This window comes from Phacochoerus africanus, chromosome 1 (genome assembly GCF_016906955.1).
Source record: "Phacochoerus africanus isolate WHEZ1 chromosome 1, ROS_Pafr_v1, whole genome shotgun sequence".
Taxonomy (NCBI): domain Eukaryota; kingdom Metazoa; phylum Chordata; class Mammalia; order Artiodactyla; family Suidae; genus Phacochoerus; species Phacochoerus africanus.
The window spans coordinates 171,576,076-171,600,235 of NC_062544.1; the positions used below are offsets into that span (position 1 = coordinate 171,576,076).

At 46.1% G+C, this 24,160-nt stretch overlaps 2 protein-coding genes across 3 annotated transcripts in view; both read left to right on the forward strand.

Annotated features, from left to right (window-relative positions):
• Positions 1-2,895: 2,895 nt before the first annotated feature.
• LOC125110764 (basic salivary proline-rich protein 3-like) lies at positions 2,896-3,660 on the forward strand. The gene has a single exon (XM_047752337.1). It carries the CDS (start codon positions 2,896-2,898, stop codon positions 3,658-3,660), a length of 765 nt encoding a protein of 254 aa, XP_047608293.1.
• Positions 3,073-24,160, forward strand: part of MED12L (mediator complex subunit 12L) — a 352,961-nt gene continuing 331,873 nt past the window's right edge. For both annotated transcript variants that reach the window (XM_047784689.1, XM_047784699.1), the window contains exons 1-2: positions 3,073-3,358; positions 4,210-4,433. In XM_047784689.1, the coding sequence (XP_047640645.1) occupies positions 4,335-4,433 (99 nt within the window). In that variant the 5' untranslated portion in view covers positions 3,073-3,358; positions 4,210-4,334. The remainder of the gene's footprint in view (positions 3,359-4,209; positions 4,434-24,160) is intronic.

Sequence of the window (24,160 nt, forward strand, 5' to 3'; positions counted from 1 at the left end):
ATGCCTGCTTATAAACAATGAGGTATTAAAAGAAGAGAGTGGACATTTCTGGAAAGATAGCCAGAGGAACTGAAAACACTAACTTGAAAAGATAACTGTACCACCATATTCACAGCAGCACTATTTACAATAGTCAAGATATGGAGACAACCCAAGTATCCACTAATGGATGAATGGATAAAGATGTTGTAGAATATTGTTCGACCATAAAAAAATGAGGAAATCCTACCATTTGTGACAATATGGATGGCCCTTGAAGGCATTTCGCTAAGTAAAATAAATCAGACAGAAAAAGACAAATACTGTGTGATCTCACTTACATGGAATCTAATAACAAAAGCAAAATCAAAACAAAACCAAGCTCACAGAAAAAGATCAGACTTGTGGTTACCGGAGGCAGAGGATGAGGGACAGGGGAAATGGAGAAAGGTAGCCAAAAGATATAACTTCTGGTCATAAGGTAAATTAATATAGGATGTAATGTTCAAAATGATGACTGCAGTTAACACTGCTGTATGATATATAGGAAAGTTGTTAAGAGAGTAAATCCTAAGACTTCTTATGACAAAAAGACAACATTCTTTCCTTTTTCCTTTCCTTCTTTCTTTTTATTGTATCTGTATGTGAAGATGGATGTTAGGTGAAACTATTTCAGTAACAATATTTGTAAGTAGAACCATCTTGCTGTATACCTAAAACTTGTACAGTGATGGATGTCAATTATTTCCCAATAAAACTGGTGAGGAAAAAAATAAGAGAATGAAAATTAAGTGCTAAGAGTTCTAAAAGAACAAAAGGATGCTTTTGTGCCTCAAGAGTTTTTTGTGGGCTTCATTACAGAGTCCAGACTCTAAGGAATGTCCTTAGGTGGCTATCAGAAAACAAAGGGCCTGGGAATTTCATATTTGGAAACAGGAGTGAAAGCGAACTGGGGTGAGGCATTAAGGCAAGTCGGGTTGGTAGATGATGGTGGACTGTGAAGAGGGCAAATGCCAGGGTGAGGGAGGCAAACCCCTGGGAAGTCTAGGTAGTAAAAGGATGATTTCTGAGGAATTGTCTCAGCATACTCAAAATGTCACTTTTTCTTTTTAAATGATGAGAGGGAAAAAAATCCATGCTAGAGTGTCTCAGAACAAGGGAGGGGATTTCCTGTTGTGGCTCAGCAGTTTCCATCCCTCGCTCTTGCTCAGTGAGTTAAGGATCCCACATTGCCTCAAGATGCGGTGTAGGTCTCAGCTGCAGCTCTGATTCCACCCCTAGCTTGGGAATTTCCATATGCTGCAGGTGCGGCCTTAAAAAAAAAAAAAAAAAAAAAGGTAGGGAATTAAGAAGGGAGACCAGCAGAAAACTGTCTTTCCCTTTTACCCAAACAGTAGACACATTTGCTATCTCATTTTGATTTTAAAGTCTTTATAGTTAGATAGCATTTTGAGTCCTTTACAAGTTTTTTCCTTTGTGGAGGACAATTGGAGGCCTAGATATTCTAAAGGAAGAATTTAGGTTACATCTCCTTACCAGATTTGTGTATCAGCACAAGGCATACCCAAGGTACCATCAGTGATCAATCTATCCACACACCTACTCACCCACCTAGCATCCATGCCACCAGCCAACAAGCATTTTTTTGAGAGCTCACTATAGGCCAGGTTCCATGTTAAGTAACTATGTTGCAGCAGTGAACAATTACTGTCCCCTCCAGTGTCTGTCACTGTTTCGGGGGGTGGGTGGAATTAAAAGAGAATGGCAAAACCTTGGTAATTGTCACAGATGGGAGATGAAAACTTGGGGGTTCACTATGCCATTTTTTCTGTGTAGTGTTCTGATGTATTGACAATTTTCCTAATAAAATTAGATAACTGTCTAATTGCTGTTTCTCAAGCAAGGAAGCTCGATTTGATGGATGCTTATACCCCAAGCGCAAGTTCAGTTTGAAGTTACACCTAGGGTATAAATGGAAGAGAAATCCTTGGGGGAGGGTGCAGAGAGCTGTCAGGAAATGACTCTTGGTGGAAGTAACTGTTTTCTAAAAGTACTTGCTCAGACTGAGTAAAGATTTCAAAAACTACAGGCCTGACTTGGCTTCAGGGAAGTGCTTTGGGAAGTGCTAATAGGTCAGAGTCGGGAATGAGGAACTAGCCTCCTACAAAGTTGCCATGCCTTATCTACCCTTTTCTCACCCCTCTCCTCCATCCTTTGCTCAAAGTCGGCAGTGTTAAGTAGATCATTAGGGTTAGCCAACATCTCCTGAGCACCTACTATGTTCCAGGCACTGTGCAAAGGCTTTGGGTTAGATTCTGCTCCCATCATCTTATAGAGGATGGAACTACGAGTCTGAGAAATTCCTTAAGGTGGGAGAACCTGACCTTATCGGGCAAGGGCAGTTCAGGCCTTCCAATTCCAAGTCGTGGAGAACTGATCAGAAACTTAGGATCCGGCAGAGTTTGCTTTGTGGCTTTGAGCAAGCCACCAGGTCTCCCTAAGCTGACTTGATTTCTCTATCTATAAAAAGAGTACAGTAAAGCCTTGTAATTTTAAAAATTTATTTTATTTTTTTAAGGATCAGAGACCTTTACTGCCAAGACCCTGGCACGAAGCAAGGGCTCCATAAATGGCAGCCATCATTCTTGGCCGAGCGCGGGCGCATCCTCCCAGGCGCGCCTCCCGTGAGGTCCCTCGGGACAGACTGGGCCCGCCTCCGCGGCTCCGGTCTCGCAGTGCTCGCGGCAGGTGGCCCAGCATCTGGGTGCCCACGCCCCAAAGCGAGCGGGGAGCGCAGGCGGATTGGATGACCAAGGTCTCCCCTGGAGGATCCCTTCCCTCCCTCCGCAAGCCCGGCGCAGGTGAGGTTTCCGGCTCAGGCCGAGGGGACAGCGACTTTAGGAGAGGTCGAGGAGGATGGCGCAGGCTGCGGCCGGGAAAGGGATCCTGGGGGCGCCTTCTCCCTTGCCCAGTTTCACCCCAGGGCCAGCTCCGTCGCCCCGGCCCGCGGGCTGCGCGCTCTGCGGCTGTGAAAACCCGGAGAGGCGGATCGGAGCGCGCTCGCAGCCAACTCCTCCGCGGTCCGGCAGCCGAGCTGGGCATGCTCAGTGCGGCCGCCGCGCCGCCGTCCGCCAACTCGGAAGCTCGCGCTCCCGGGCCGTGGGGGCGAGAACGCCGGCGGCAGCGAGCCGGCGTCGCCAGCCGCCCCCAGACAGTGGCAAACTTCGCGGCGTCCCTGGAGCTCTCCTGGCCGAGACCGATACCTTACAAATCAGATCAAAGCCAGTCCTCCCCCCATCCCAGCCCGAATCATGGAGGCTGCGGCCGCCCAAGTGCCGCCGCTGTCGGCGGCCCCTGCCCACTAGCCGGGGACCAACAGGTAAACTGTTGGGGGCGGGGGTTGGGAGGGAGGAGGAGCTGCGGCTGGGAAGAGGGCGGCTGGCAGGAGGAGCTCGAGACGCCCGCGGACTAGCTGCCCCCGTCGGCTCTCGCTGCCAATCCTCAACCCCCCTCCTTCCCCAGCCCCTGGAGGGGCAGCAAAGGGTTAAGTCGGCCCCGAGCCACCGTGAGCACGGCCCCCTCCAGCCGCCGCGACCGCCAGCAGTGCGCCTCGGCGCCTTCCCGGAGCCGCCGAGGGGACCCGAGCCGCGGATGCGCCACCGGAGCCCTGTGGGCGTCTAGGAGGCTTTGACCGCTTCCTCACCGTCCGCATCCCTGACTCCCTCATTCCCTCCAGGCCTCTCTCCCTCCTTCCTAGCCAGGTCCGCGCCCAGGTGGCGGGGTCTGCGGGGCGCGTGGCGGCGGGGGAAGGTCTCTGCCGAAGAAGAGCGGGGCAGGGGCGGGCCGCTCCGCAGTCTCTCCCTCGGGTAGGAGGGCCACCCTTTCCTTGGGAGAGCACTTGAGCCACCCGCCTGGGGCGCCAAGAAAAGTTTTTTTTTTTTTTTTCCCCCCCCGTGCCCTTCCCCCACCCTGCGCCGGGCTGGGTTGGGTTTGGGTCCATTGGTGAAAAAAGTCACACGTTCCCATCAGCTGCTCCTCCCCCTGGGGACTGGGTGGAGGGGACCGGGGGCGGGAGCCGCGGAGGACCCTGGCAGACCTCCAAGCCCCTCCGGTAGCGGTATGTCCCAGGGGCTCCAGCGCAGCGGGGTGCCAGCCTAAGGCTGCCCCCATCAGTGCGTGTCTGCGTGCCGGGCAGCGGCAGCATCCAACCTGCTTTATTCCTGCCTGCAGCGCCACAGCGAGCGAGCAAGGAGGGGGAGAGAGGGAGTCTGTCTGCAAAGTGCTGCTCCCTGGTGCTCAGAGGCGGCTGCTCCAGCTCCAACTCTCATTCATTTCGCCGGTTAACATGAGAGATCATGGCCGCCTTCGGGCTTCTCAGCTATGAGCAGAGACCGCTGAAACGCCCCCGGCTCGGGCCGCCCGACGTCTACCCGCAGGACCCCAAGCAGAAGGAGGTAAGGGCGCCGGCGGCCTTTCCCGCAACTGGAGCCGCGCTCCGCAGCGCTGACCCGGGGCCAAGTTGGCCCAGCGGGGCATCGCCGGCGCTGCGGGGGAAGGGTCGGCAAGCGGACTGGCGGCGGGGTCTGGGCTGGGGGCCTGGGGGACCCCCGGCAATGGAGACGGAGCAGCTGTCAGTCTCCGCGCTCCACTAGGGCGCTAGCTCTCCCGGTGCCGGGTCGCTTCCCTGTTCCCGGGCCTTGCACAGCGCAGCCGGGCGCTTCACCCGGTTCTTCCTTGCGGAAACCCTCCAGCTCCCTTTCCCCCGCTTCAGCCTGCTTTATTTTTCTCCTCGCCGCTTCGCTAAATCCTCGTAAACTTTTTGAAAAATGTTGGAATGCGGTGCATCCGACACAGATCTTGGGATTTGCGCCAGCTGAGCAGGGAAGGGGGTGGGGTGGGAGGAAGATCCTTTCTGTTCGAATTTTCCAATTTAGAGTGGAAGTCGTTTTTATCGAAGTGATGGAATATTTACTCTTTGGACGCACTTCTGTCTGTTTCCCCTCTCCCCATAAAAAATCAATGTAAAAGGGAAACACTGATTTTCATCGCCGGGCAACTGGCTTAATTACTGGAGGCTGTTTTGTATATGTAAAAGCAGTCGGGTTACCTTGGAAGGGACTAGGTTCCTGAGCTGTTAATTTCTTTGAATGAAATTAATTGGAGAAACCTGACTCTTGCTCTAGATACACTAGCTTCAATGGATAGAGTAACCATGACATTTTGTAGTCATGTATATGTTTGTAGTTAACAAGTAATTATGTAACAACTCTTCAGTTATAATGATCACCCCTGGCTACACAATTTGCCCAGGGATTTGCTTTTTTTTTTTTTAAAGATCACCTGCTACCCAGCTGTGCTTTCTGAGTTTGCCAGCTGCAGCCCACCCATCCTCTGTTTTCTTGAGCTACACATGAAGTAAGCCTATTTCAGAACTTCTATTTCTGGGAATCTAAAAACCTTCTGTTAAAAGTTAACAGGCTCACTGACATCGTAGAACCAGCTTTCTGAAGAAGGCCAGGAAGGGTCCCTAAGACTTCCTGTTTGATAAATGTGTCTATTTCAATACTAGAGGAAAAATGCTTGTTTTGGTTAAACTTGGTTAATGTTTCTGAAAGATAAGGAGTGACAACTTTCAGAAGTTTAGTACATTAAACATGTTTGAGCATCTGTAGAGTAATTCAAATTGAAGCTGGGAAGGTTTTACAGGTGGTTCTCAGTGGAGCCTTCACCTAAGGATAGGAGTTTGATGAGATTTTGCAGATTTCCTCCCCATCTATTTCTCTCCCTAATACCCTGACCAAGAAAAAAGTTAATTGTTCCAGATGAAATAACACAAACAAACAAGTATAAAGAAAGTTAATAATTTAAAAATTTGTGGTAGAAAAATTCTGAAAGTTTTGCTTGGGACAGGGACATTGGCTTATCTTTATCATCTTGTAATTAATGTCTTGTCACATCTTTCCAGAGGGTAGCATAATTGATAGCATCTTCCCAGTTAAGGGATAGTGGCCTGGGGGGCCATGTGGGATTATTTAGTATTTACTGTCATATCAACAGTCATTTAGGATTAGGGCCTCTATGATTCTGAGAAAAAATAATTTTGGATTTCAAGGTCTTATGACATTTTTTGGAACTTTAAAGCCAAAAGTGACCTAGAGCCCACTTTCCATAACTTCCTTATGACAAACTGAAAGTGAGGCCTAGGAAAGCTTACTTAAGGTGTGTGGTAAATAAGCAGAGGAGTTGGGCTATCAAACCAGTGTCTATGTCAAGACCAATACAGTGTGAAGGATGATTTATGTTAAATTGTGTTGTTCTGATGTTATTCCATTTTCCCCGAGGCAACCAGCATTTTATCTCTCTGGAGCAGAGTCAGAGTTGTGTGTAGCTGTAGCCAAATTTGAGTACTATATGAAACAGGTGCTTGGCTGTTCTTGGGCCGTGCTGTGGTGAGCCGTATTTTATCACCTTTAGTCATTCATTGCCTCGGGATTTCTCTCCTATCTCTGCCTCACCTGTACTTTTATTCTAATGTTTCTTTTAAAATTTTTAATTAATTTTTAAAAATTTTATTGGAGTATACTTGGCTTAGAGCTAATGCTTTCTTTAAATTAACTTTTAGGAAACTTTTTATTTCCTAGGCAGTAATACACAAGATGTCATGTATTTGATAAGGTATACACATATACACTTACACTTACATAGGTACATATATATAAATTTATATCAAATCATGTATATGTCTCATTTAAAATTTTTATTTATTTGATATTACACACACACACACACACACAATTATTTGTATTAAAACAAGACCATAGCTGCTAAAACTAAAAAATTCATCTAAAACCACTGGTGTAGTCTGTCAGAGAGATGTGTTTCACCTTGTGGGAAATGCTGATAATGGAGGAAGTATGGCTTCCAAGTTGGGCAGACCTGAATTTGGATTCTGGTTCAGTCTCTTTGCATTTGTGTGGCCTTGGGCAAGCTGCATAACTTCTCATTTGTAAATGAGTGTAATTGTGCTGTTCAGAAAAATTTGAGAACCCTGATTCTAAATGCATTACATTTTTGTGCTCAAAACTCCCCTCCTGGTAGAAGCTATTCTCATTAGTGTCGCTATAGCTTTTGTTGTTGTTACCCCTGTGCTAATAGTGTTCTGGAAAATAGTTCTCAGGGGATAGGTTGGAACACTTGAATGAAGACCCCCTGCAGAGAAGTGGGGATGGGGTGGGAACTGGAAGCTTTAACCTGCTGGATTGATGAGTCTATTTGAGAGCTTACAGTGCCTCTGTGCCTCAAGGACTTGAGTATATCTTGTGTTATAATACTTTACCCTCTGTCTTCAAGACTTGACAACAGGACATCAGAAAACTGGGAGCCTTCCTTGACTCCTTCTCCCTTACATCCCATAATACATCTATTAGCACATCTTGTCCAGTCCAGTTCCCAAATAGCCTCCCAATCCATTCACTGCTTCCCTGTCTCACCAATTTGCTCAACTTCCTTTCTTCCCTCTGCCCCAGGGCTCTTACACATGCTGCTCTGTCTGCCTGGACACCTGTCTGCCTCCCCCTCGTTACCACCTTGTTCTCATCGAAGCCTGTGGTCAGGAGGGTAGGCTCTGGAGCCTGTGTGTGTGTTTGGGTTGAATCCTGGCTTGGCCATTTGCATATGCTTTTTCTCCCTATGTCTTATTATTCCCTCCTGTAGAGTGGGGATGAGAATGTCATTTGCCCCTTAGGGCTATGGGAAGATTACATGGATAATACACGTAAAACACCTAGACCAGTGTATGGCATGGATTCAGCACCCAGGTATTTGCTGTTATAAACTACTGCCAGTAGTTTCTGCTTCTTCATCATTCACATCTCAGCCCAGTGACCTCCCCAGAGGCCTTTCTAACATAAGTATATAGTTTTAATTACATACACAGTTACATGTTCCCCCCTGCCGCGACACCCCCCACTAATGGGTTAGTTTTGAGAGGGTGGGAATGAGAACCATTTAGGAATCACTTCAGTACCTGGCACCCAGTGCAGTTAGGATGCTGGGGTTATGGATATTTGTAGGAATGTATGAATGAAAGTGGGAATGGATGAATAAAGAGAGATCTGGTGACCGAGGGGTGTTAGGGAAGGTCTAGGTTAAGGCAGAAATTATCCTTGCTGTCCACCTCAGAGGACGTGAAAGCAGAATTAAACTCTAGAAGCAGGAAGGAAGAGAAGTTTTACTTCCGGGGTTGAAGCAGCCTAGACAGCTGAGTAGTAAATGTTTTCAGAAAACCAAAGTAGTTAGACAAATAGGTTGGGGCAATAGTGAGATTTCTAGGTATGAAGAGCTGGAGAACCCTATCAGCAGGGCTCTGGGGGAGGATGTCCTGGTGTGCACTGCAGAGGCTGCCCAAGGACAAGTGCAGCACAACTCGGGTGGGGGTGGGGGTGTCTGCCTGTGTATAATTGACACACCTGTAGGGCTTGTTAAAAACAGATGGCTGGGTTTTTCTGATTCAGTAGGGAGGTGGGGCCCCCATCATTTGCATTTCTAACAAGATCCAGGGTGATCTGATGCTGGTGGTCCAAGGCTTCACTTTTTGAGATCCTGACCTAGGGAGAAGGTGGCATTCAGTTCCTCAGGGGCTGGAGAGTACTTTCTGATGCTGGCAGGGCAGGAGGAGACATTTCTATGTGGCTGAAGTTGCAGTAGTTTGGTCTAACATCCAGCCAGGCTACTGTTTGGTAGGTTTCCCCAGAAGTTGTGCTCTCTTTGAGCTCAGATCTAAGGGAATGAGTGGGAAGTCTAGTCCCCTCCCTACTGGCTTTCTATTACGCTGGGACTAAAACTCAAACTCCTTACCTAGGCCTTTGAGGTCCTGCTCCTCTGGCCCTTGCCCACTCTGCAAGCACTGCCTGTAGCCAGATCACCTGGCTTTGTGCTCTGGCTGCATCCCTTACTGCCTATTTGACTCGGATCTGACAGATCTGGAATGGGGTTCTTATTTGTTCCTACTTCATAGGGTTGCTGGGAAGATAAAATGAGATTTGAAGGGTGCCTGGCTTGCAGATGGTGCCCAGTGCAGGTCAGCTACTATTAGTATAATGTCTCCCTCATTAAATGGTCCCCAGGCTTCATCGTATTTAGAATAACATCCCTAAGACCTGCCTTTGGAGATGTGGCCCCTTCCTGATCTGCTCAGCCCCTCCTGGCAGGATGGGTGGGACCAATGGCCACCTCTCTCCTAGCAGGCTAGCTCCTTCGTGTCTAGGTTCCTGTCCCTTGCTGCCTGCAGTCATGTTTCCTGTCATTTACTCGTGGAGACTCCCTGGGAAGGAGGCCTCCCTTTACCCCATCTTCTTTCATCCTTGCTAGTTCATTATCTTGTGTTAATGTGTTTTGTAGTGCTTGTCACTGTCTGAAATTCCCTTATTAGGATCTTGATTCTGTCCCTGGTCTTCCTCCCACACAAGGATGTAAGCTAAATGAGAGCAAGGGCTTGTTTGTGGCGTGCACAGTTGTGAACTGCCTAGTGTGTGGGATGAGACTAGGTGCTCAGTAAATAGTTCTCGAGCAAATTAATAAAATGCAGAAAGAAAGAACTAACCAGCAATTGTGAGTATTTATAACACTTAACTGTCCCAATGCTGGTTTAACTTTGGTAATGTCTGTTTTCTTGTTAGCATCTAAAATCCTTTTTTTTTTTTTTTTTTTGTCTTTGCTATTTCTTTGGGCTGCTCCCACGGCATATGGAGATTCCCAGGCTAGGGGTCGAATCGGAGCTGTAGCCACCGGCCTACGCCAGAGCCACAGCAACGCAGGATCCGAGCCGCGTCTGCAACCTACACCACAGCTCATGGCAACGCCAGATCGTTAACCCACTGAGCAAGGGCAGGGACCGAACCTGCAACCTCATGGTTCCTAGTCGGATTTGTTCACTGTGCCATGATGGGAACTCCAGCATCTAAAATTCTTAACATATTAAATGCTTGTTTTAGCAACAGCTGGGGAGGTAGGGTGAGAGGACGTGAAATTTTGTTTCTTAATAAATTTTGAGAGTATGGATATTGATAAAGTTGGCTGGGAAGAGAGGACAGGTTGACCAGTTGTCCCAGGGACCAAAAGTCAGAGATGGTTAGGGAGAAAGCTGCTTCCTGAGATGAATTGGCTGGTCTCAGGGCCCCATCAGAGATCCCCCTGAATACCAGTGTTCAGGAGGGTCATTTGTATATTTAACTTATGCCTCCTGAGAATCTTAGGCCAGAACCAGTGTAAGAACCACTCGGTCAGAGGCCCTGCTTCTTCCACTGCTCACAAGAGTGTTGCCACCCAAACTGTGGCTGAGGCAGAGGAACTCAAGGGGTTGTCATCTCTCAGGGACTGCCAACACCTGCAGCAGCACTGTCAAAGATGCTTGTTAAAAATGCACCCATGCTACCCTGCCTCCACCCTAGACCTGCTGAATTGCAATTTCTGGGAAGGAAGTTGGGAAATTTGCATTTTGAAAACACTTTGGAGGTGATTCCTAAACACATGAAGTTTTGAGAACCACTGCTTTAGTTTGTGTCTTTACTTGTAGAGACCATTGTGAATCCCCCTTATTTCCACCTGCTCTTTAATATTTGATGTGTTGGAGTCTTTAGACTAATACACTACTCAAAGTATTAGTATATTCCAAATGCATTTAGCTACTTTCTCTGCTGAAGTTCTGTTCTGATACCCATAGTTCCCAGCATAGGCTTGTTTTCTGTCAGCAGTACGTGTTTTATGACAGAATAGAATTCCATGCTTGAAATATTCACAGCTCCCTTCTGCAAGCACTTGGCCAAACTGGGGTACAGGGGAGCAGTTCTTGCTTTGTCCCATGAGCATGTCCTTTGAACTTATTGGAGGCTATAGAGGCTATGTTTCACTGTGGGTCTGGGTTCTCAACCAAGCTCTTTTGGAACTCAGGTAAAACTGTTAATTTGGAGTGCAGCCACCATCCTTTAGCCTGTTGGATATTTCACTTAGACTGGCACCTGTAGAGATACAATGCGATTCTTAGGAAAATGGAGGGCCAAGAAGTGAGGTCTGGAGGGCAGACTGCCTTGGGTGAGCACTAAGTGGGAGAAGATGAGGATGAAGAGTCCTAGGATTTTAGTTGAACCACTTAGCAGTCATGTCATGTGTCCAGATGAGAACAAAGCAGAAGTAAAAGAATGGAGTGAGTGGAAGTTGGAAACTCCAAAGATGTTTTTCTTCTGAAACTCACTTTCTTTCTTTCTTTGTTTTTGTTTTTGTTTTTGTCTTTTTAGGGCTGCACCCACAGCATATGGAGGATCCCAGGCTGGGGGTCTAATCAGAGCTGTAGCTGCTGGCCTACGCCACAGTCACAGCAGCGCCAGATCTGAGCTGCCTCTGTGACCTACACCACAGCTCATGGCAACACTGGATCTTTGACCCACTGAGCGAGGCCAGGGATCGAACCCACAACCTCATCGTTCCTAGTCAGATCTGTTTCCGCTGTTCCACAATGGGAACTTCTGAAACTTCTGAGCAAGGGCTTTAATGAGGTTTTGAACCCCAGTTGTGAGGCTTCTTAAAAGACTAGGGAGAAATTAGAGAAGGTGGAAGTGTCCATAAGAAGAGTGAACATGATTAAAGGTTCCCTTTCCCAGTGTACTCCAAGCAATGGTGAAAGGAGCTGGTTGACTTAGCCTGGATGAGGGTCTGAGTGGGGAAAGCCAGTTGGGGGCAGAAATCCAAGGAAAGTGCAGAGGAGGTGCCTGCCTCCTACGCATTCCAGTCTGAGAAGGGAACATCGAAATGCTTGGGCTTTTTACTGTCTTGAGATGATTTCTGAAGTTGGGCAATGATGGTGACACGGGAATTCCTTACATTATCCTGTTTCCCTGTTTTCAAAATTTTGCATTAAAAAGAAAACTGTCACTATGTTACACAGTAGCAGGATTTCTACTTTTTATATATAAAATATACACATACACATAATCTGGAAGGATTATTTACCCACATGTAAGACAATTACTATCTCGAGGATGGGTTTAGGGGTGACTTTTATTTCCTTTTTTGTACTATATTCTACACTATTGGTGCACACCATTGCTATTGGTAGAAATAACTTAAAGAAAAACTATGAGGTAAGTCTGATTGGGTTTACCCGAATGCATCTTTGTTGTTGATTCCAAACCAAGCTAGAGCCCTTTTAGCCAAGGATTAGGCAGAGGGACCTTGAGGGTGTAAATATAGTCACGTATGACCTGCCAAAGGTGTGATGAGGTTGGGTTAGGCTGTTCTGTGAGTATCCCACCTCTGCCACTTTGCAGTGTGATTTGGGGCACTGTGCCATTTTCCTCAGCTAGGACCTGGAGAGAATAATGCCTAATCATCTAGTGTTTTAAATGGGAAGGGGCACTGTAAACTTAATTGATACCAGATGTTGAGGTATAAATTTGGTGGTGTGCTAGAGTAGGCTTGTACCAGCTGTTATTAAAATTTCAGGAATTTGGTGAGCTAATTAATAGCATGCTGGTAGCTTGAAGTCTGGCATTGTGGTGTATTTACACCAAGGAAACTGCAAATGCTACAATTTTGTTTTAGCTTTTTTGAGAGCTGGTTGTTAAATATTTACCAGCGTAGTGCTAGGTATAGCTGTATGGGCCAGAGGCCTTGTTGCCTACTTCACCATCATTCTTATCCCTGCTTTCCCCTGCCTGCTTCCCATACACACACAAATTTTATTTTATTTTTGGGAGTTCCCTGGTAGTCTAGCGGGTTAATGATCTGGCGTTGTTACTGCTATGGTGTAGATTTGATTCCTGGCTGGAAAACTTATGCATGCTGCAGGCATGGCAAAAAAAAAAAAAAAAAAAAACCACAAAAAAACAAAACCAAAAAAAACCCACAAAAAAACCCAAAAAACAAAACCCAAAACTTTTTTTTGTTGTTGTTGTTTAAAACCAGATCTTCACTTTCTTAGCCTCTCTTGCAGCTTGGAGTGAGCATATGACTGTTGAGATTTAATGGAAATCTGCTTTGTGACTTCTGGAGAAGAATATTCCTTGCTGAAAATAGTACAGGTGCAGGGGAGAGTGCCTTCTCAATGCCCTGGTAGCTCCTTAGTTTCCTATCTTTGGAAAATTAAAAAGAGGATATGATAGTTGGAGCTAGGGCACCTGTCGTGTGACCATGAGGCAACAAGCCTGTGGATGGAAAGTGGAGATGACTGAGTGGCTTTATAAAGTTGTTAAACTACTGAACTGGCCTCAGGACTGCACCCCCCTGCCTCCTCTGACTCCTTGTTAAATAAACCAGAGAGGTCCACATGGTTTAAACCATCATTGGATCAGTTGTCCATTTCTTGTAGCTGAAAGCTTTCTAATGTTGTCATGGTACTTCCCATTTACATTTTGGCCCCTCCAGATGATCACATAACCAGCCAGAGTTCTCCTAATCTCTGGCTTCATGGTAGGAGACCACCTGCATCTTGTCTGTTTGTCCAGCGCCTATCAGAAGCTGAGGGGAAGTGGAAACGGCTTCTTTATTTATTTCCATTTCTGGCAGAAAGAATTTTGGTGGGAGGGGAGGAAGAGAGCCCTCTTTTGTTTTATGTGGAGAGGGAGATTCTGTGGGTCAGGACTGTTTTTGGAGAGGGGGGCGTGGAAACGGGTGTGTTCTAGAGCTAGAAGGGAACTTAGAGGTGAGTTCTTCCTTCTCATTCGATATGAGCAAAAGTTTAGTCCCAGAGAGGTTAAAGTGACTGGTTAAGGCTGATCTTGGCCAAGCACTTTTGTGCACTGATTCATTCTTGCAACTTTACTTGGCGTGCCCTCTGTACACAGCCTCTGCTTCTGGTAAACACCCTCATGTTGCCTTGGCAATGGGAACTACTCATTAGGGCACCCCGTGCCTCTGTGAGGTCTAGGGACTGTTCAGCTTGCCATTTATTTGATCTTCTCAGAGCTTGCCAGACTCTTGTGTAGTGTCTCCCGGGCAGAGGGAAGAATACTCTGGAAGCTCAGGCACTCTTGGCTTCCTGTTTTGGGGTGGAAGGTTCCCAGCCCTGTCTATATCCTCTGATGTGGATAGTTCTGGCACTGGCTTGTGTGGGCTGTGTTGGGGATCGAGCCTAATTTTCATTTTCTTGGTTGAGCTTCTCTTTTGTTTATGGGTAGTTCTCTTGGAGATACAAACATACAAGCTGTGCCAGTTGTCCACTTGCAGGGAGCAGCACTTACATGGCGTTCTGTGTAAAGGGATCCCCCCTTAGATAGGAAATGCTAGGGCCTGAGAAGGGAGAAAAATTTTAGCCCCTGGGGTTTTATTTTCCATATTCTGATGGAATAATTACTATATATGTGTGTGTCTATGCCAAATGGATTCTGTCATTCAATCATGGTTATTGAGCACCTTGTTGGCACTTTGCCAGCTGTGGCTTCATGAGGACAGGGTCCAAGACTCATATTTCCTACTCTATCCCTGGCTTTGAGCACAGTGTCTGGCCCAGTCTTTCATGAATGAAAGAGTAAATGAATGTTAAGAATATTGGGGTCCTGAGCCCCCAGAGGCTTCAGTACAAAGCAGCGGTTTTCATCTGGGGTGATTCCCCCTCCCCAGGGACACTGGCAGTGTTGGAAGATATTTTGGGTTGTTACAGATATGCGCATGTGTGTGTACAGGTGTAGTGGTTGCTCCTGGCATCTAGGAGCCAGAAGCTGGGGATGTTGCTAATATTTTCCAGTGCTTCAGATAGCCCTCCACAGCAAAGGATGATCTGGCCTCAAATGTCAGTGGTTCCCAGGTTGAGAAACCCTTGTCTAGAAGGAGTGACAGACCTGTAAATAAAGAATATGTGTTTCAGATATTCTTTGAGAGGAATGTATAAAGTGCCATGAAGACGAGGGAGTGACCTACCTTTTGACAGGATCTAGTGGAGGAGGAGATTTTTGAGTCTTGGGCTTGGAGGATGCGTAGAGCAGATGGGGCTGAGGATGTGGGATGAAGGGTCCCAGGCCAGGAGGAACATGGGGTGTGGTGTGGGCCTGAGGCCTGGTGTGGGGCATGCAGGTTGGAGTGGGAAGAAAGGTGGGATCAAGATATGGGGGCCCTTGCATGCTATGCCGAAGCATTTGGACACTGGTGGAGGCTGCGAGGTACCTTTCAAGGGTGTTAAGGGAATGAGATTTAAGATGACCGAGGTTTGAGGTGGCAGAGCTTTTGAGGGTCACGTTGGTGGGCACTGACATTCCGGGCAGGGGGGTGGGTGTATTAGTTTTTCGTGGCTGCCTAACAAGGTACCACCAGGTGGCCTAAGACAATGGAGATTTATTCTCTCGTAGCTCTGGAGGCCTGATGTCACAAGGGAACATAGGTGGGTTTGCACTCCATCTGGAGCTCAGGAGAGAATGATTCCTTTCCTCCCCTGGCCTCTTCTTTGTGGCCATCTGCCTCATTTCTGCCTCCATCTTTACATGGCCTTCTTCTCTGTCTGTTCTTTTCTGGGTGTGCCCTATAAGGACACTTATTGGATTTGGGGCCCACGTGAATAATCCAGGATGATCTCATCTCCAGAACTTTAACTTAATTATCTCTGCAAAGCCCCTTTTCCAAGTTAGGTAACACTCACAGCCTCCAGGATTTGATAGAGATTTCTTTGGTGGGTCCTTTTGTCCTACCAGGCTTAGGAAGAAATTGCAGGAGAGGATTTAAGACAAAGGTTACTGGGATGGCAGAATTGGCCAAGTGGATGTGTAAGGTGAGAAGGACAAGTACAAGGTTATAGGGACATTTTTAGCTTAGGTCAGTGGTTCCCAAACTTTCTGATCTTGGGACCCCTTTGTGATAAGCCTTTTTGAGGATTCCACATGGCTTTTATGTAAGTTTATACCTCAGTATTTATCATGTTAGAAATTAGACCTGAGAAATTTTAGAAACATGTATTTATTCATTTAAAAATAATAGCCCAATTTCGTGTTTAAAATGTTTTTTATGAACAATAATTATTTTTCCAGACTCCCCCAAAAAATTAGTAGAAAGAGTGGCATTACATTTTTGCCAATTTCTTTAATGTCTGGATTCTCATCTCTAGTTCTACATTTAGTTCGTTAAAGTATGTTGTTCTGAATGAAGGAACTCCTGGGAACCACTGAGGTCTTGGAAATGGAGAAGACTGGCTTACAGGGTTCAGTAGGTGGGTGATTGATGGTGGCCCCCAAACTAACATGCCGTAGGGAACAAAAGAACTTGTTAATTTTTTTCCCCCCAAGGTTGGGAAGATGGGGGAGAGAAGGGTGGAGAGAATGAGTTCATTTCGTAGTAATACTTTCAATTTGAGATGCCTCTGGGGAATCCAGATTGAACTGTATACGAATAGTACAGTACAAATCTGGATTGGGGTGTGATTTGTGCATGGCTGGTTGAAGTCTGGCTATGGTCACCTGTGGAGAGTATGCGGAGAGATGGGGGAGCAGGCAGACTCGGAGGATGGAACTTTCCAGAGCTGGGCTTCCTGGACCATGGCAGCAGGAGGAAAGTTGTTAGGGAGATGGGTGTGGGGGTGACGAATGGTCCACAGGAAGAGTTAACATCTCCATTGGTCTCCGAGTTTAGCAGTTTCCCTCCCCAGGATCTCTGCATGTGGGCTTCCAGCTGCCAGGCTGCCTTCTCTTTATCACTGCACTGTGATGATTTGTTCCTCAGCACTCAGCACAATTTGTATTTGATTTCTTTGTTATCTGCTTTGTCCTCTAACTGGTGTAATTTCCATGAAGCGGGGACCATGTCCTTTTTATTACTCACTGATAACCAGAGGCAAGGAAGGGGTCTGGGATATGGTAGGGGTTAAGTTAATATTTGTTGACTGGATCTGGAAACAGGGTAGTCATTGTTAGCAAATGGGGCATGGGGATGCAAGATATGGTTCTTACTCTAGAGGAACTCTGAGTAGATGGCAGGCCTTTGTGCAGGGCACCGAGTCATTAAAGGGTTCAGTGGGGGTGGTGGGAACCAATGAAGGTGGAGTCAGCTCTCTTGAGGATTAGAAAAGTCTTCAGAATTGTGGGCATTTTTCAGGTGACAAGGCCTTCTGGGCAGAGGGTATAAGCAAGGGTACAGGGATGGGAAATGGGACATAATCTTTAGAGGGATTGCAAGTAGCTCAGTAAAGCAAGAGTGTATTGAGTCATAAACTTGAGCATGTCTATAGACTTTGGGGACAGTAGAGAGAGAGGAAGAGGTGGAAATTGCTGGAGCAAGGCTGACTTGTTCCTAGGGCCAGAGGACTGAGGTCTCACGGGGAGTAACATCTTGTGTATAGTATTACAGATTGCTGCCTCTGAGAAAGGATGGGAAGCAGGATGTACACAGGACTCCCTGTTTACCTTTAATTTTCTAAAGGCATTTCCAGAGTCAGTTTGAATGTACAAAGATTTTCCTCGGTAAGACTAAATTCAGCCTTCAACCCCCATCCAATGTGCCACAGCTCAGCTATGCAAATGCCACCTTTCTGTCAATTAAAATTTGGTGGAATTTGCTGCTTTCCTTTCCCAGCCATTTCATTTATGGATTAATCTAATGAGGTTGTTGAGATTAGGATCATTTAAGGCATTGACAGCAGTGAAGAAATAATAATGTATTTTGTCTGAAATGTTATTGGAATTTGTTGCTAAGATGCTGGTTTGCATAAAGGTATAGAGGCTCTATCAAAACTATGTCCAAGGCAGTGCTAAATAATTTATATTTCTCCTGAGTTTGGAAAGGAAGGTTAATATTGACATTGCTTAGTTTTTTTTTTTTTTTTTTTTTTTTTTAAGGTCTACACAGTGCTGCTAGTAGTCAGCATGGAAAAAATATTTTTGGAGTCACAGCTGCTTTTACTCTTTGGTCAGTTTGAAACTAAGTGTCAACTCCTTGAAAAACAAAATGATTGTGAATTGGAGGGTACTATTTACATTTCGACTATTCACATGAGATCTGCTTTTAAGTCATTATTAAACAATCAACATGTTTTCGAAGTTATATTTTCATTGACTTGGCACTTGATATGTGCCTCCCACTGTCCTCGATGCTGTGGGGGTGTAGAAAAGAAATAGAAGTCTGCTTCTGTCCCCTCTGAACAGTGCTTCTCAAAATATCCGTGGTGAAGGACCAGTTTTTTAAAATTAATTTTCAATCTGTTGCAGACTGATAAAAATGTATGATAAAAATAAATTACTAGAAAAATGAAATGCTGCTTGAATGTAGCAGCAGTATCAGGTTGCTATGAAAGTTTCCAAGCACTTAACTCTCAATTTTTGCATATTCTTCTTGATGGCCGGTGGCAGTTTCAGACCACACTCTGAGTAGCACTGCTGTAGAAATTAACATCTGGTTCACTGATGCACAGAGAACAATTTTAAAGAGATGAATAATGTATTGGGTTTTGTTTATTTTAAAACTGAGGTGTGTCCTATACATTCAGTAGGGTGCTTTAAGTGCCACATTACAATCAAGACAGCCAGTGTTAATTGTGTTGGTTTTTCTGAGTGTGTTACAGGTTTGGTTTATGCCAGGCTCACAAACACCTCTTCAGTGGGTACTGTTATCTCCTTTTTTTTTACAGCTGAAGAAACTGAGGCCCAGGGCAGGCAGGGTGGGGGTTGGAGGTGGTCACTTCACTTGCTGCGTAATGATGGAGTCGGAGTTAGACTTCTGATCTCGTGCTGTAACCATTCTGCTCTATATATAGTGAGGCTAAAAATGCTGTGTGAGTTCAGAAAAGAGCAGGCTGAATACTTGGAGGTCTCCCTGGAGGATGTAGGGTGTGAGGGCCAGGATCCGAGTGAGGGGGTACAGGTTGTACCCTTTCTTTTCTAAGAAAGAGCTGAAGGGGGGATAAGGGAGGCGTGGGGGGAGGGGGCAGTGCCTGTGCAGGTTGAGCTTAGAGTCCTGGAGTCCTGGTGGGTTGGGGCGTGGGGGGCGGTGATGAGCTCATGAGGTCCTGCTGTCAGATTTATCTCACTAGCTCATGCCTGATAAATCCGGATGGCAAGAGAGTGGAGTCAGGGAGGCTGTGAGGGAGGCGGCTCTAGTAACCAAAGCTTGAGGAAAAAGAGCCTGACTGATCAGGGCTTTAAATAGGACTGGAGAAGAAGAATTGGCCGTTGGTAACAAACTGGTCAAAGGAAATAGGAGAGGAGTGTGGAAGTGCTTTGATTTCTTGGACACTGTTCTCTTGGGATGGTAGTAGGTTCAACTGCTTAAGGATCTCAAAGCGACACAGTTTTGGTGCTCAGTCTTTAGCGATGTGACTGACAGGTATCTAGAATTACTTGATTGCTGAATTGGAAAGAACGTTTGGACCCCCTCCTCACTCATCTCTCCCTGCCCACCCTACTCACCCTGTGGCATGAACCGGTTACTTGAAGATCTGATGACTCAAAGGGCTTTGGTTTAAATCACTCGTCCCATGCTTTCAACCTTGCCTCCAAGTACCTGTCACTCCAGTACCTGCCACCTTGGTGGTGGTTAACTGTCAGGATTGCTTGGAAGGTTGGCCATGCTCCTTGGAAGAGGTGGGAATGAGGAAGTCTCCTGAAAATATAAAGGGTGGGGGTTGAGCATTGTTAACAGAAGTTGACTTTCAGTCTACATTTTCAGAGGTGGACATTTGTTTTCTTGGCTCAAAATTGCAGGTTTAGCTTCTCTATTCTGATAAACAAATGAACAACATCACTGCTACCACCAACAAAAAGGATTCCCTCTCCCAGGCAGGAAGAAGGGTGTTGTGCACTTTTACAAGATTATATCCATATCACCCAAGTTTTCCTTTTTTGTGAGTTTACAGCTCATTTGGTGGAAATCCCTCCACACACCTTCCCACAGGTGTGTGCGTCTAGCGCGGGGTCAGGAATGCAGGTAGGTGCAGGTAAGAAGTAAACAGAAGGAGCCCCATTGGTTAGGGGGCAGAGTGAGTCAGTTCACTGGACAGTTCACTTCAGGGGACAGAAACCATGGCTTGAGTTTGTTTTTTCTGCCCTCAAATCACTGAGCCCTGTGGGAGGTAGATTCAGTGCTAAGTGAAAAATATGATTTACAGGAAGAGTTTACATTAAGATGTGATTGCAATGCAAGAATTGTGGGGGCAGTGACTTACCTGAGCAATGGGGGCTCCAAAGAGAAAACTGCCTTCTGAGGCTGCCTTAAATAGAGTTCTGGGCAGGATCTATTGGCTATGGACACCTTAAAGTCTCCTTTCCTGCTTTATGTTTATGCAAATCTAAAAGTTCAAGTATTTTTCTCTGGCATTTTCCTGACAGTTTTTCTGAGAGCCACATCCAGGTGTTTGATATCAAGGGTGACATGCATCTGAATGTGATTTGAATGTGAATTAATGGGCTACAATTATTTAGATAAGAGGGGAATAAATGCTAAGTATATTTGGATATAATTTGAATCAAAGTCTCTCCCACCTTCTGATGGGGGGAAGGCCCGCCTGTCTCCTGGTTAAGGATGAGGGAGGTTCTAATGGGGAATCAGTCTCTCCCCCACCCCACCCCTACCCCAAGAGCTGTGTGTGTTCAGCATGTCATCTTTGGTGGACATTTCCATCCGCTTCAGTGGAGAGTGACTGAGTCCCTGGACGTGTACATGGTGTGGGCCTGGATATGCTGGCTGTGCAAAAGGTCCTAATGATAATGACCATGGTGAGCGCATTTTAAAGTGCCTAGTGGAGTTCCCCTCGTGGCTCAGTGGTTGACGAATCCGACTAGTAACCATGAGAACGCAGGTTCCATCCCTGGCCCCGCTCAGTGGGTTAAGGATCCGACATTGCCGTGACCTGTGGTGTAGGTCGCAGACGTGGTTGGATCTGGTATTGCTGTGGCTGTAGTGTAGGCCAGTGGCTACAGCTCTGATTGGACCTCTATGTGCTGCTGGTATGGCCTTAAAAAGACAAAAAGAAATTAAGAATAAAGTGCCTAGTGTGTACCTGTTACCATGCTGAGTGCCTCACATATGGTTTTCTCTTATTATTTACAATAGGCACATGAGGAATGTGGAGGTATTTCACAGAAAAGATTGGGGATCCCAGTGTAGGTTGATTGACATCATTCTGATTCCTCCAAGATCTCACCATTTTGGAGAACACACTGGACCTTCAGGGGCCTGATTCTCACATGGCCTCTTAAGCAGTTCACTCTGCCCAATTCAGCCTCAGTTTCTCACCCTGTAAATGGAGATCCATCCTGCCTGAGCCGTTTGGCTCTTACCAGGAATGGTATTCTTGTGACCATGATTTTCTTTTCTTCTCTTTTTGCCTGCCGCTCGGTACAGATGTGAAGATAGGACTTGCTGTTTTGTGTCAGCTCATATCCTTTGGGTTGTGTCTGGGTCCCCACCATTAGTGACTGACGGACGGCCTGCAGGTGTGGTGTGGATGGGGGTGAATATTAATAGCCATGTAGACGAGGGTGGATGTGTAAAGAGCTGAGTTTCAGATGTGGCCTTGATGCAAATGTAGCCCTGGTATGAAAGGTGTTAGTGGGGGCAGGGGAAATGCTAGGTTGCCTTTTCTTTGGAGAGTCCTGCCTCCTCCACATCAGACTGGCTGCTTCCCTTGGCTCATCAGGAGGCTGATGGCAGTGCCTTCTCTTATCAGCATTTTGGCTGCCCTGGGGAAACAGCCCACTCCCCCGCCTCTCCCCCTGCCTCTTCTTTCTAAACTTTTCAAACATCTATTAAGTGACCTAATCAATTAGAAGAGATCCGAACAGAAATCAGCCCCTATTGCTATGATGCAGAGGGCTGGGTGTCCCCTTATACAGAGCCAGGTGATGCTACTTTTCTCTGCCACTGTAGACTGTGCAGTGATGGTTCTCTTGCTGCTGCCAGATGGCCTGGATCCTGATTTTGGAGGGTGGTCTTGCCATGAAGGAAAGAGCAGAGCTCCACCCTTCCCGCCTCCATGTATGCTTTACTTTCCCAGGGCTGCCTAAACAAAATACCATACCTTGGATGGCTTAAAACAATGAAAAGGTATTTTCCCACAGTTCTGGAATTAAGGCCACATCCAGACACCCTCCTTTCCTCCTCCAGTTTCTGGTAGCCATGGGCTTTCCTGGGTTATGGCAACATAACTCCAATCTCCGCCTCCATCTTCCCCTCTGTGTCTTTTCTCTTATATGGACACTAGTTCAGCATGACCTTAACTTGGTTATATCTGATGGACCTTATTTCCAATAAAGAAGGCCACAGATGTAGAGGTTAGGACTTTGACCTATCTTTTTGGGGTGCACAATTCAGTGCCTGCAGGGTCCATCTGTAGACCCTCCTCCACATGTCTCTGGTTGGGTCTGGTACTAGACTTTGCCCTCTGGGTCCCCTCTTGTTTTCTCAGCATCTTCAAGCCATCCACCATCTCCCTTACCACCTGTTACCTAAATTCCTTCCTTCACTGAATTTCTTCTGTGCCATTAAAACATGCACTTGGCTTTCACACGTTAGGTCTCCCTCTTCCCTTTGACCCCATTTTTGCATTTCTCTCCACCTTGTTCTCCAAGCCTTCCCCCAAAGCATCTTATATGCTCACTGTCTCTTTCACCTCCCACTTCTTCCTCTGCCCCTGCCTTTTGGGCTTCTGCCCTCACCATCCCACCAAGACACCTCTCACTCAGGGTGTTTACATTTAAAACTGAACCTGTGATGTGCTTCTCTTTCCTCCAAAATACCCCCAACACTGCTGTACCCTATCTTAAGTGATCTTGCTATCCCTGAAATCTGGGGGACATTCTTTTTTTTTTTTCTCCACTCAATGAATTTTGTTGCATTTATTGTTGTACAACGATCATCACAACCCAAATGTATAGCATTTCCATCCCAAACCCGGAGGACATCCCTGATAGCCTCACTCCTTGTCATTCCATCGAGCACGTCACCAAAAGCCCTAGTGAGTGGCCTCCCTAAATATCTCTCCATGCTTCCCCTTCTGTCCTTCTATCACTGTCACTACTGTCTTGGTCCTACCTACCATCATCTGATGCCTCATCTCTTAAGAGAGCCTCTCATTGGTCCTAATCCTCTTGCCCCTGAGCCTCCTCTTTGATCTGATTTCTCAATCCAGTGTCCACACTGTGATTTATTAAATTTAGATCATGCCCCACTGCATAAAACCCTCTACTGTTCTTGCAAAGGCAGAGGTCCTTCATTTGGTCCACGAGACCCTCTGTATTCTGTCTCCACCCACTGCTCAGTCTCATCTTGCACCTGTGTCTCACTCTTTCTTTCATTTTCCCAGGTCCACAGCCCTTACACAGGCCCTTCCTATCTCTTTGCTTATTGGGCACATATGTGCCCATGATTGTTGTTATGTCTTCTTGATGAATTGACCCTTTCATCATTATGAAATACCCCTCTTTATCTTTGATAATGCTCTTTATCTTGAAGTTTACTTTATCCAATATTAATATAGCCACTGCAGCCCTCTTATGTTCATCCTTTGCATGGTATATATCTCTTTCCATCCATTTACTGTCACCTTATCTGTCTTAATATATTTAATATATCAAAAGTACAGCAGGGGAGTTCCCGTTGTGGCTCAGCTGAAATGAACCCGACTAGTGTCCATGAGTTTCAATCCCTGGCCTCGCTCAGTGATTTAAGGATCTGGCATTGCCATAAGCTGTGGTGTAGGTCACAGATGCGGCTCGGATCTGGCGTTGCTGGGGTGTAGGTAGGCAGCTGCAGCTCCGATTGGACCCTTAGCCTGGGAACTTCCATATGCCGCAGGTGAGGACAAAAAAAAAAAAAAAAAGTACAGCGTATAGCTGGGTTTGCTTCTTTATCCTGACAATTCCTGTCTTTTTTTATTTGGATAGGCAAAAAATAGATTTATTAAGATAGGACACTTGTGAGAGATGCAAGCAGGCAGGCAAGGAGGCTCTGCCTGACAATTCCCGTCTTTTAATTGGAATCTTAGCCCATTAACATTTAATTAGCATTTAATGTAATTATTGATATGGTTGGATTTATTTACCATTTTCTGTTTTTATTAAACTACATTAAAAGCAATTTAAATTTACCTACTGATATCTTAGTTTACCTCTTCATTTTCTCCCTTCCTTCCTTCCTAGGAGTTACATCTCTAATTTTTCAGTCTTGGTAGAGTTAATATTGTATCACTTCATGCAAAATATCAACCTTGTTGTTTTCAGGA